Source organism: Corvus hawaiiensis, chromosome 3 (assembly GCF_020740725.1).
Source record: "Corvus hawaiiensis isolate bCorHaw1 chromosome 3, bCorHaw1.pri.cur, whole genome shotgun sequence".
In the NCBI taxonomy this organism is placed as follows: domain Eukaryota; kingdom Metazoa; phylum Chordata; class Aves; order Passeriformes; family Corvidae; genus Corvus; species Corvus hawaiiensis.
The window spans coordinates 104,075,473-104,087,490 of NC_063215.1; the positions used below are offsets into that span (position 1 = coordinate 104,075,473).

Genomic DNA, 12,018 nt, shown 5'->3' on the forward strand with positions numbered 1-12,018 from the left:
AGATACCCGCCCACAGAGAGCAAGCATGAAAGAGTGAGATTCCTACTGCATGATATAAATAAATAAAATGTATCTAGAGGGACAAGGCACGTGAAGGAAACAACAGTGCCAGGCAGCGGATGGATTCCTGCAAGGCGGCAGCATCTGCTCCCTTGGATGACTGACAGCATCATGTTTTAGGACACAAGAGCCTTCCTTCCTGGCTAGCCGCACTCCCCAGAGGTGCAAGCTATTAAAGCCAGGTTCTGATCCATCTGCCTGGCATCAAGTGCTTCCCCCTTTTCTCGTGGGTACAGTCAATTGTCCTGATCCACAGCATCTCTATGGCTTCAAAGGGAGAACAGCCCAGCCCGATCCAGCTCTGCTTGACAAGTGGACAAGGCTGTTACCTCTTTCATGTGCCCTCTCAAGTGTGCTTGCAGAAGATTTCTTAATGCCCATCTTGTCCCATGATAAGGGCCAGAGGTGACTGAATTTAGGTCAGCTCAACCCTTTTTTTTGGTGCAGGAGAAGCGATGGTATCACAGAGAGCCTGGCAGCAGTCAGCCACCCAGGGACACAGGAATGGATAAGCAGCCGTATTACTTTGCTACCTGTTTGCTGTATGCAGATGGAGCTACAGGTACTCTGCAAACTCAAGGAGGCACTGATACCTCAGTTCATAGCTTGGAAATGCTGTCATTAATGGAATAAGACATATTCTTTGCTTTATTAAGGAGAAAATAAGATCAGGAAGGAATAGGAGGGTGCATGGAGTGTTCTCTCATCTGTTGATAACACCAAAGCTGAAAACTCTGTGGTTTAGGGTATTTACCTACAGAAAATCAAAGCAGGCAGTCCCAAGTACCAACAACTGCTCACTTCCCATCATTCATGGTTGCTGGATCCCTCACTCTCCTAAGACCACAACCTATGACTGTAAATGAAGGAAACCACCCACAGCATTCAAAGCAAAGTCCAAAATGACCTTGTATCCATCTGGCATGACTCTGAAAAGGAAGCCAATACAGCATGGCACAGGAAGATGAAGAACAACTCACCGAAGTTCTCCCCACCCCAGATGTCCATGGCACTGTCATACTTCCCCAGGTGGTTGAACCAGGCCTTGTCGATCACAAACAGCCCCCCAGCAATGATGGGTGTCCTGCAGAAGGGACAAGGAGAAGAGGACACCCTCTCAAGCACTGCTGTAGCACCTGGATGCACAGAAGCAGCCCTTCCCTTTGCCTCCTCTTCCATCACCAGGACATTACCTACGTATCACCTTCTCACTGAGAAAAGGACAAAACACCTCAAAATGCATCTGAGCCTTTCTTTCGGCTGCCTTGGTGTTTTGCTGTCAATCATAAATTGCCTGGCACTTAATGACTGGCTAATGCACCTGTCAGCACAACTCCTACAAGCCCAAAGTTCACAGCCCTGATTGTAGGCTTCAGAATCAAAAATGCACTTAGCACTGAGGGGTTATTCACTCAGATGGGCTTTTTGCCTGGAGCCAGCCTATTAAGAGCACCATTCCACCGGGGAGAGGAAGGCAGAGCCAATTCAGAAGGGCTTTTTAAAAGCCATCACTAGCTGTGTGATCTTTATTTCAAACTAGGGTTATTTTTCTTTCTTTGGATTAGCTAAGAAAACTGCACAGAGAAAGCCCATGGAGGAGGGGAGGGCAGACCCAGAAGATAGCTTGAGGAGACTTGCTGTTTGCTGGCACAAGTGCCATCTCCATTCAGTTGGAGACACTGTGGATGCCTCAGCATAGGCTTGGGAGGAGCTGGGGTGACTGCTGTGCCCAGGCTAATCTCCACTGTGCCCTACATTGCAGAGTGATCACGAATGCAAGGCCAGCCTTTGGGAAGCCAGTGAGAGCTCCTGTTAACAGCAGCATCCTAAGGAGAAGCAGTGCTTTTCTCCCCTGGGAGCCTTCTGAGGCCCTGAGCTTCCCCCAACACTTGGTGCCCACACCTCACACCTGGCTGGGGCTGTAGACACCAGCACCAGGCTTGCTGCCAGCAGCAGCTCCCAGCAGAATGAAGGACCCCCTCCATCCCACAGCATGAGGACAGATGGCATCTCCTCTCCTGTTCAGCTCTGCTCCCTCTCCTGCACACCCCAATTTCTGAGGAGTCCTCAGTGAGGTCCAGAAGAGCAGTGCGGATCTGGGAAGGCTGGACTAGACACCAAGTTCATCATGAGGGCTGAGGACACTGCCTTATTTTTAAAGTGGTAGCTGAGCTGAGGGAAGCAGTAGTCTACAGCACTGGGCTTTTTCCCTAACCATAATCCTTAGCACTCCCAAAACCCCAGGAACCATAAATACACCCCTTCTATCTTTGTGGCAATCTCAGGCTTCAGTATTGGAAGGCGAAGCTGCACTGCAAAACCCAGGCTAGCCAGGAGCTCACCAGAGGCACCTGAAGTTCAGAGCAGCCCTGGAAGAAATAGCACACTGCTACGGTGCATGGGGACACACATGAGGTCACATGAGAGGCCTGTCCTGCCCCACGGGGACACACATGAGGTCACATGAGAGGCCTGTCCTGCCCCACGTTAGCCAGGTGCCTTCTTCCCCCTCCTGACTTACTTAATGGGCTCGGTGGGATCAAGTCGTTTGGCTTTCTGCTCCGGGGAAAGCTGCTCCCATTTGAAATGCAGACTCCAGTCAAAACCTAAAACCAGAGTAGAGAAGTGCCATGGGGAAATTAGAAATTGATATGGATTAGGAGGCAATGCAGGCTGCAGAAGCTGTGTTTGATGGAGCATTTTCCCCACTTTCAAATGACTTAAGCCACAGAGACGCAGCTCTTGGGAGAGAAGTCCAATGCCTAACATATTTTACAACTACATATGAACAAGAAACAACACATTGCATTACAATTGCAAAGTCAAGTGCTCCAAAGGCAGGAAAAGTCAGAATTAAAGCTGCAGCTGAAACCTCACTTAGTCCCCCTGTGCACACAGAAGCACGCTCTGATGGATACTGCGTGCTACAAATAGCACAGGCGTACTAATAAGCAGTACACTCGCATCCTCCAGTTGCTGCCTAGACATCCCCCATCTCCTCCTGTCACTTCCAGTGCTGCCCAGGGGGGCTTTGATGTGACCCTTCTTTCCTGCTTGACCGCCTTATCCACTGCATTTCTCAGTGCAAGAGCATTCCTCATGCCACACCCACCTGTGTGTGGAGCCACCAGCGGGAGCACCAAGCAGTGCTACTGGGCATTTTTGTGGGGCAGCAGGAAAGAGAGGTGTGGTGCAAAGGCCAGTGCACATTCCCACCATGGAATGGATGCCCACAGGACATGCACAAAGCTTGGACTCACCTCCTCTGAGGTCTGAGGAAGCTGCCACGTAGGCAAAAGTGTCCAGGTTGATGATGTCAATAACGGGGCTGACCACTCGGGTGGGATCCTGCAAAGCAGAAGCAAACAGACCCATGACTTCAGAGGGCACCACTCAAACTGGGCAAGGGACTCCAAACTCCTGGAGACACCAAGGGGCTGGAAACATTGGCGTCATTCAGGTCTGCCAGGGACAAGTGCCTATTACTGCCTCCTCCTCCTCAGGCTGTGCCTGTACTTGGCACCCAGCTGGGCTGGATGCAAAGTTCCTTCTGCCTTTTGCAAATTCACCAAAATATTCCCCTTTCACCTCCCTTAAGTACTTTTAACTGGATTTCAGAAGTCAAGTGACAAACAGACAATTGAAATGACAGAGGAAAAACACAGCCAAATAGCTTAAATATGGGTATTTTTTTTTAATGCACCAACTATGGCAATACATAGTTTTGCCAAAGGTATGAAAGGGTTAAAAAAAAAAGACCTGATTTACTCAAAATAGTTGGTGGTGATTTAATTAACATCTTGTTATGGGCAAAGAGATTATACAAACAGTTATGAACAAAAATATCTACAGGAGGAAGAGACTCTGACAGCTTTGACTGGTCTCTTATCTCCCTTTTTCTTTTCAAAAATCCCAAACTCCAATTATAGCTCAAACTTCAAGGTTTTACCCTCGCCAGATCAAATTGTTTTTTCACAGCTATACAAAGGAAAGCATCTGAGCACACATGGGCTTGCTCTCTCACTGGGAAAGACTTTGTTTTAGAAATTAGTCCTGACAAAGAAGTATTCAAATGCAGCTGTAGGAAGAAGCAACCAGAGGCCATGAGCTGGGAGCTGGACGAGAGCTGATTTTCCAACTGAGCATGACAAATACTTGGTATTTCCATAACAGGGTCAAGCCAGGGATCTCACCATCACTTTCTGTCAGTCAAACATCTCACTGAAAGGGCAAGGTCTGCTGTACCTCTGTACTGCATGGGGAAACACAAGTCATATCCGAGCACGATGAGCCTTTCCATCGTGGCTGCTGCACAGTGCCACGCAAGCTGCCACAGCTCAGTACAGCCAAGCATCCTTTAATTGCCTGAGGCTAGGGGAAAGGTTTTAAGCAAAGCATCTGCTTTGTGTGCTGAGCACTGCAGGGAAAGGATTGCATCCACTCATTTAAAACCTGCCCCTCAAACATCTTACCTGCAAGCACTTCTAGCTAGCTGACACTCACCCCCAATTTCAATTCCACTGCTACTCCTTGCACAGCACACCTTCTTGAAAGAAAAATCCCCTTCACATCTGGGGCTGAGTGCATTACTGCAAAATACTAACCTTGAGCAGTGCTATCTTCTTCCTGCCTCACTTTCCCTGCCACATCCTGGGAACATTTATATTTACTCAGCTTTCATGGAGGTCTCTCTGACCCTCAAAAGAAAAGCAAGGCATGCTCAAGAGCACAGCGCTGTTGCTATGATTTATTTTGGGCTGAGCACCAAATCTTATTATAGGCAGCTTCATCTTTCTGGTTTTTTTGATACCCACCCATGCCAGGGCATGTTAATATTAACAACACCCAAACCTCCAATCCTCTTTCACAAACCTCAGAATTCATTTCTGCAATGCACTTCTCAAACACACCAATATATGCACCTAAACCAACAGGAAAAAACTCTAAATAATGGGCCTGAAGATTACAGATATATTTCACACTTGGAGAAGGACCTTGGCTGCAGCGTGGCTCCTAGCCTCTACATCCTGACTTTGTAATGGTCATCAAAAAGGGCCACAGTTGCTCCTGTGGCCCCACAGCAGGATTAGGCAAAGACTAGGCAGGCTGCCCCTCATGTGTCTCCTTTTTCCCAGGAAAGCATCAGAGTGGGGGGTATTTGAGCTGGGAGCAGGGGGTCACCATTCACTGGTTCATCCCAGTGCCCATTTGCAAATCTAGTTTTGGGGCGAGCTTGTTGAGTCATACTGTAAAAATACCTCAGGATGGATAATTACACTTTTAGAAAAGTTACTCAGAGCTGCCCTGAAATGCACCATTAATGGCTTTAGAGATATTTGTTCCATAAGTAAAAACAAGAGCCCAGGCCCACACACTCCCAACCACGCTTTTGCAAACACGCTGGTGCAAGACACTGACCATCACTGCTGCTCCCTGAGACAAACACCCTCTCAGGCACAGGGCTGAGATCCCCCAGACCTTCTATCTTTCCCCCACACTCCATCACTTGCTCTTCCTGCTTGCTTCCAAATCCATATGCTGGTTACGTGCTGCCCACGCCCACCAGTGAGCATCAGCCGTGGGGGGAAAACCATCAGCTGCTGGGAGAGCTCAAGGTGGAGCTTAAGGGGCACCGCCACAGAGGTGCACGGTGGCACACATGGGCTCTGGCACTTCCCACCATGGAAAGTGGCAGGAATAGCTGCTCTGGCTGAGAAAATAAGAGAAGCGATGCGCAGGGTGGCTGGGCTGCAGTGCAAAAGTGATGGGTGTGCTTTGAGGCACTCACCGCTCATTTGCTTGGAACGTAAACCACATTAGCTCAAAACAGACTGTTCCTGGGTGCAACAGAGTGAGAAAATGCCCTTCCTAGGCAGCTGATCCTCATGGAGCAGTTGGACAGGGAGCCCATCTCTTGAGCACAACCTGAAGGTGGCAGCAGTAACATTTCATACACTTCACTGAGCAGTACTTCAACCCTGCTGACAAAGATGGGTATGGTGGGCCGGGGAAGGAGGAGACTGAGGACTCTGCCCTTATCCCGCAGCTTCTGTGAGCAGCTAAAAAGCAGGCAAGCGGGACCCCTCTGGCTTTGCAGGGCCCTCAACACTCTTTGTAGTACATCTCCCCTGCTGCCTGAGGCTGCAAGATACTGGGCAAGGTCAGGGCAGCATGAGCAGCACTGCAAGCTTACAGACTGCCTTACTTCCAGCTGGGGAAAGATTGAATCCAGGAGAGTTCACAGAGGTGATGTGTGCGTTTGATGCTGCATTCAGACCACAAGGCACTGAAACTCCTACGGCAATGCTGCACATGGCATTCACGCTCACCCACCCCATGGGTGCCGGACATGGGGCACTGTCCCGGAGCTGCGTGGGACAGCAGATCTGCCAGCCCCCTTCCTGCCACCTTCACTGTCCTTCTCCTGACAAAACACATCAAAAGCTCTGCCTGGGAAAGATGCAATTGCTCTGGATACTCCTCACTGAAGAACAGCAGGGCTTTGGCAAAAAGCAAGGACGCTTGCCTTAAAAACACCCAGAGGAACAAGTGATGCTGTAAAGCTCACTAGTGAATCCCACCCTGGCCAGGCCAGCCATGAGGCTCCAGTAGGATATCCCAGCATGTGTTCTCACAGCTCTACTGGAGGCACGATCGATGATGTGAAAAGACCATTTTCATTACATTACCATCTATCAGCAGCTCTGTGGCCCAGCCTGCAAACCGAGGTTGGGACCTCTCCAGCGCTGGCTATGCTGCGAGTGCCAGCAGCACCGACTGCCCTCGCCCACATGAAGGGACCTGACCTGGTGCTGTGCCCCCCTTCCCCCGTCCCATTGCTGACACAGAGAGTGGATGCACAGCCCAGCCATCACAGCTGTCACATCTGCAGACGTGAAAAGCAGGATGCCCTAGATGAGGGCATCGTGAACACCAGCCAGGCAGTTTCTCCATGACCCACCACCTCAGCCTCCCCTTGCTCCTCAGCTGCCCTTATGTCAATGTAGCTCAGTAGCTATAAAATTGCTGAGTAATTAACACTAGCAATCAGGAGCCAGAGGTTTAGCAAGGGTGAACAAACAAGGCACGGCAAAGGGAAAGGATGGTGCACCTCCACCAGAGCTGCAGGCTTCAATCCCTGCACTCTGCTGCCAGCAGGTCACGGGCACAGAGCTCCCCTGACTCAAGTGACAAGGTGCAGCAGCCTCTGTGTGCACGTCTGGCAAGAGACGTGCCGCCGGAGAAAGGCGAATGTCATTGTCTGCTCCGAAATCAGCAGAATTTAAATCCTATTAAATCAATTTATTAGCACTTAATTTGCATGAAATTAAATTCGGCCCCTATTCAAGGAGCCGTCACTCCCTTAAATCATCATCACTGAGCATTTTACATGAGCCTAATTAAAATCTCTGCTGGAGCACTGCCCACATATTCCCCTATCACCACTCAACCTGTGCCTGCCAGTTAAAGAGTCCCGCTGCCCCAGGAGACACCTTGTCCCACCCACCCACATGCTTCCCCAGTCACACAGACATCCCACCTGCCTCCTGAGTGGAGGAAGGCCAGAAAACACCACTTTGTACCCCAAAGGGCCCCTCTGTACCCCTTACTTGGATGCCTGGATGCAGCTGGTTATGGCTGGATGGTCAGGCCCACTAAGAGGAAGAGGAGGGGGCCATCGGCCATGCATTCCCTGAGGGTGACCCTGTCTCTCAGGAGCACTCACCTCTTTGATCCTCTGCAGCAGAGGGAGCAGCCAGTCCTTATTCACCTCACAGTGACTATCCAGGAAGGTCAGCACAGCTGCTTTTGCCGTGTCTGCTCCTCGGATTCGGGACCGGATCAGACCTGTCCAGGGACACACCACGTCAGCTGCTGCCCAGATGGCTGGGTAACACCCCCAGCCTCCTCCAGCAGGGTCTCCTGCACTCGTGCTTCTCCCAGGTTTTGACCTGCCTAAATCCCATCCAGATAAAACATGGCCCAGGTTCATTGGATCCTTCCCAGTGCTGCAAGGTATGCAAACCATTTCCTAAGATCCCCAACACAAATAAATGGCTCCACCAAGGTTACTGACTTATGGCATTTATAACAATATGTAGTTTGCACAATTAGTTCTGCTGTCACCTTCTGGGACAAAACATGATTCAAAGTGCTTTCATAACCCTCTGCAGGCAACAAATCTAACACAGATGTGAGGCAGTGGGGAATGGGCCAGGGAAGTTGAGGATGGGATCACCTTGTGACAAAATTAAGCTTTTCCTAGACCGCTGCCTCTTCCCTGCTGTGATCCTTTCCATGTCCCAGCGACTCTCAGATTTCTCTCCCACCCTGAGGGCACTGCTCAATGGGAACAACATTTTCCACCCAGGAAAGAGGCTTGGCTCATCAGGGTTCTGACAGTGAACTTGGGAATCATGTGGAGATGGGAAGGGATTGCTGCACACGCTTGTGAGAAAGAAAAATGAAAAAAGAGGGAGGTCATGGAAACCACACATGGATTTCACACAAGACTTTGGCAAGACCACTGCTCTTAAAGATGCCCTGTTCCTACTTATGCAGGAGTTAACCAGCTTTCCAACACTTCTCCTGCCTGAAGTGGTTGCTCAAGGGAACCATGAAAGGAGATGGTTTGTTGGCAAACAAGAAAAGACACAGGTGACTCAAGGGGAGCAGAACTTCTTTATGAAGCCGAAACAGTGGCAATACAAGGGGACATAGAGGCAGATAAAGAGAGACAGAAGGATTTTAGGGAGCAGCACACATTAGGACTGTGCAGGAGGTCACTGACTTTCATATTAAAATTCCCTAGGGGAAAGGGGTTAAGGAACAGCCTCCAAGCATTTGCCCTTCCCAAATCCTGGCAGCCCCTGAGGGATACAGTTTAAGAGATGTATTCAGCAAGGTAAGGTTGAGTTCCCACATTCTGACTGATTTACAGAGCACCAATAACTGCAGGTCTATCAGCTGCTGGAGATGAGCACACACATACCCCCATAACACACGGGAGAAAGGTGAGAAGGAGGGGCAGGTCTGTGGAGATCTCCCTTACTCTCCTGCCAAAGCAGGAATGTCTCTTACACCCATGGGGCCTGATGCCACCCTGTCACCATACCTGCAGAGCTGAAACCCTCTGCAGAAAGAATCCACAGAGAAAAAAACCTTCTCCACTCCTCACTCTCCTCAACCCAACACTGACCTGGACTCACAGCTTGAATCTGCAGCATGAAAACACTTCTTTGTTTTTAGTTCTCCTAATACTGTAAAGCAGGATTTGAAACACACATTCAGACTATGGGGAATGGGAAGATGTCTCAAAAGGTTGCCAGCAGCATCCCAGTAGGACACACATTCATCCTCCATATAGCCCTTCTTAATCTCTCAAATATAATTAATTATTAAAAAAAAAAATCCCACAGAAGCAGCAGGAGCAGATCTTCTCTCTTTCATTAGAGCAAACATCTTTACAAATAAGACCCCGGGCTTTGTTTTGCCTGTTCTAATTTTCTGGCTAATAAGCTACAGCTGAGCCTCACTGGATATCTTAATAGTCCCATCTTTTTCAGCGAGAGAGGAGAGATCCATTTCAAATCCCAGCCCTTCATCACATTTCCTTTTATGAGGGCTGTCCTTACTCCCAGGAGCCACTGACCTCCTTGCTGACCACACCATGGAGGTTCCCCCAAGCTCCATCACTCTCACACTTCCCAAAATCTGCGTTTCCCCATGTGGGCAGGTAGCTCTTACCTTCCCGCCGTCCATTCCGCAAGCACTTCACCTTGGGGAGCTGGCCCAGCAAGCGGCAGTCATCAGCTTGGGAGACACAAAGGAGGACAAGTCAGCCCTCACAGTGGCTCTGGCAGCAGAAATGGGGACTCCTAGGAGAGACTGGGAGCAGGGAAAGGCCCCTGTCCTTGGCTGGCTGATGGCTTGTTAGGGCAATGGCACTGCTGGGTCACGACAGCCTTACCCCTCAGCTCATGCAGCATAAATTGGGCCTGGCACAGCAGCAGTTTTCATAAAACTAGTGTAAATTCAGCAGATTTACACTGAGAGCAGCTGAATTATGCTCTAAAATCAGCATAGAAAAGTTGTGGTTCGGGTCAGAATCTAAATTTTTGCACATTAATGCAAATGACTATTTTTGGTAGCTGCAAAGCAACGCACAAGCTGTTGATGCGTGTCTGCCTGGCAGGGCAGGAGCTTCCTGTGGTGGCTTGGAGCCTTCAGTGAGGAGAAAGGGATGCTCAAAGAGAGCCCTGTGGAGCAGCTGGGGGCTCCTCACACCCTGGGCAACAGCTCCATGGGGCAGAAAGGCCTGACAGACACCTACACCTGAGTTAGGGAGGTCCTGCAACCCCACACGCAGCCTTAGGATCCCTCCTCACCTGGATTTCTCCCAGCAAAGTGGAGGATGTCAGGTGCACCCATCACAGTCCCTTCCACCTCTACACACCCACACTGTGACCTCCACAACCCCTTCATGGCTCACACCCCTCTGCCTTCTCTTCCTCAGCGCTATAAACACAGAGCCCCATTCCCTCTGCCCAACCCCTGCACCCACACACCCCCCTGAGCACCTTTACCCCCTCCAGAAATCTCTGCAGCAAGAGATCACTGTACCCACACCCCTAACAATTCAGGGACAGAGCTGGAACGGGGAGCAGAAGTGCCAGGGCTTGGCTACAGACTCACAATGAAAACCTGCTGGGGATAGTGGGAACTCATGTGCTGAAGAACTGCATCCCAGTGAATAACAAGTCAGCAGGCAGAGAGAGGTGAGAAACGAGACACAACTGGGCATGAGATAAAAGCACTAATTGCTTGGGGTGGGTTGCAGGGAAAAAAACTGACCATGTGTGTGTAGTGTATTATGCAAATGCATGTATTTTATGTAAATGCATGCAGAGCAGATGCCAGCAGGCTCAGACTATCACAGGAAAGAAGATGTCAGATAGCTGAGGAGAGCTGAGTAGCTGAGGGGTTGCCCTAAGTTACACAGGAAACAGGCTCCCCTCTAGTGCCCTGGGATGAGTTAAAACCCAGCCCTGTTCCTTCTCCCTGGCTCACAGCACTTGGCACGCTGTGACAGGGGAGCTGCATTCCTACAAACCTGCCTACTTCCAGGAAGGCAAGTGCTTTGCCTATTTAGCCAAATACCCGGCATTTACTTCCTCCACCTTCCAAAAATCCTGCTCTGCTGTTCTCCAGGGCAGCTCAAGTCCCTGCACCTGCTGCTCCTCCCTGTTCTGCCAGTTCCCAGACTCACCCGGCCTGCCCGCCCCGTGTGTTGGAGCTGCTCCAGGGCTTACCGTAATCACAGCAGCTCCTTCCCCTAGCTTCAGCAACTTCCCAGCGAGGTGTCAATGCCAAGAAGTGGGTCTTGTGTGAAATCTGTCCCTAATGCTCTCCAAGGCAGTGCCTATTTATAACATCCAAGAGCAAAGCCTAGATCCATTTTTATAAAGAAACCTCTCTGGCTTTGTTTTCACGTTTCCAAGTAAACAGCTTTATTTTGCAGCTCCTAGAAACATAAGTGCCACAGACCACTCAGCCAGTTTATCATCCTTTTTATGCCCGAGACAGTATTTTTGAGCACTTAGATCTTCAACTCTCCCACCACACCAGGCAAGGTCTTTAGCTGGGGTGGTTCCCTGGCAGCCCCTGGGGCTTCAGTTACCTTCTGCTGGAGACCAGAGCTATTGATTTCCCTTGAGTCACACTATTAACTGGGAGGGAACAGCAGGAGGATGTGGGCTGTCTCTGTGGTGTACAACACTATTTATGGTGCACCTAAGAAATGGGAAACCCATGCAGGGAATCCTCTTTCCATGGGTGAAAAAAAAAAATCAGGACCACCTGACCACCTACGTAAACGTATGCAGAACATATACATAGGATCATTGTCATATACACTGTCATTGTCCCGTGCAATTCCAGTGGTGTCAACCCAGAACT

At 49.9% G+C, this 12,018-nt stretch overlaps 1 protein-coding gene across 2 annotated transcripts in view; it reads right to left on the reverse strand.

Annotated features, from left to right (window-relative positions):
• Window positions 1-12,018, reverse strand: part of GALNT14 (polypeptide N-acetylgalactosaminyltransferase 14) — a 95,639-nt gene that overhangs the window by 21,214 nt on the left and 62,407 nt on the right. Inside the window, exons 5-9 of one of the 2 annotated variants that reach the window (XM_048297742.1) lie at window positions 9,808-9,873; window positions 7,787-7,908; window positions 3,321-3,408; window positions 2,582-2,666; window positions 1,041-1,144 (exon numbers count right to left, since the gene is read on the reverse strand). In XM_048297742.1, coding sequence (XP_048153699.1) covers window positions 1,041-1,144; window positions 2,582-2,666; window positions 3,321-3,408; window positions 7,787-7,908; window positions 9,808-9,873 — 465 coding nt within the window. The remainder of the gene's footprint in view (window positions 1-1,040; window positions 1,145-2,581; window positions 2,667-3,320; window positions 3,409-7,786; window positions 7,909-9,807; window positions 9,874-12,018) is intronic. The other variant, XM_048297743.1, reaches the window with a different exon arrangement.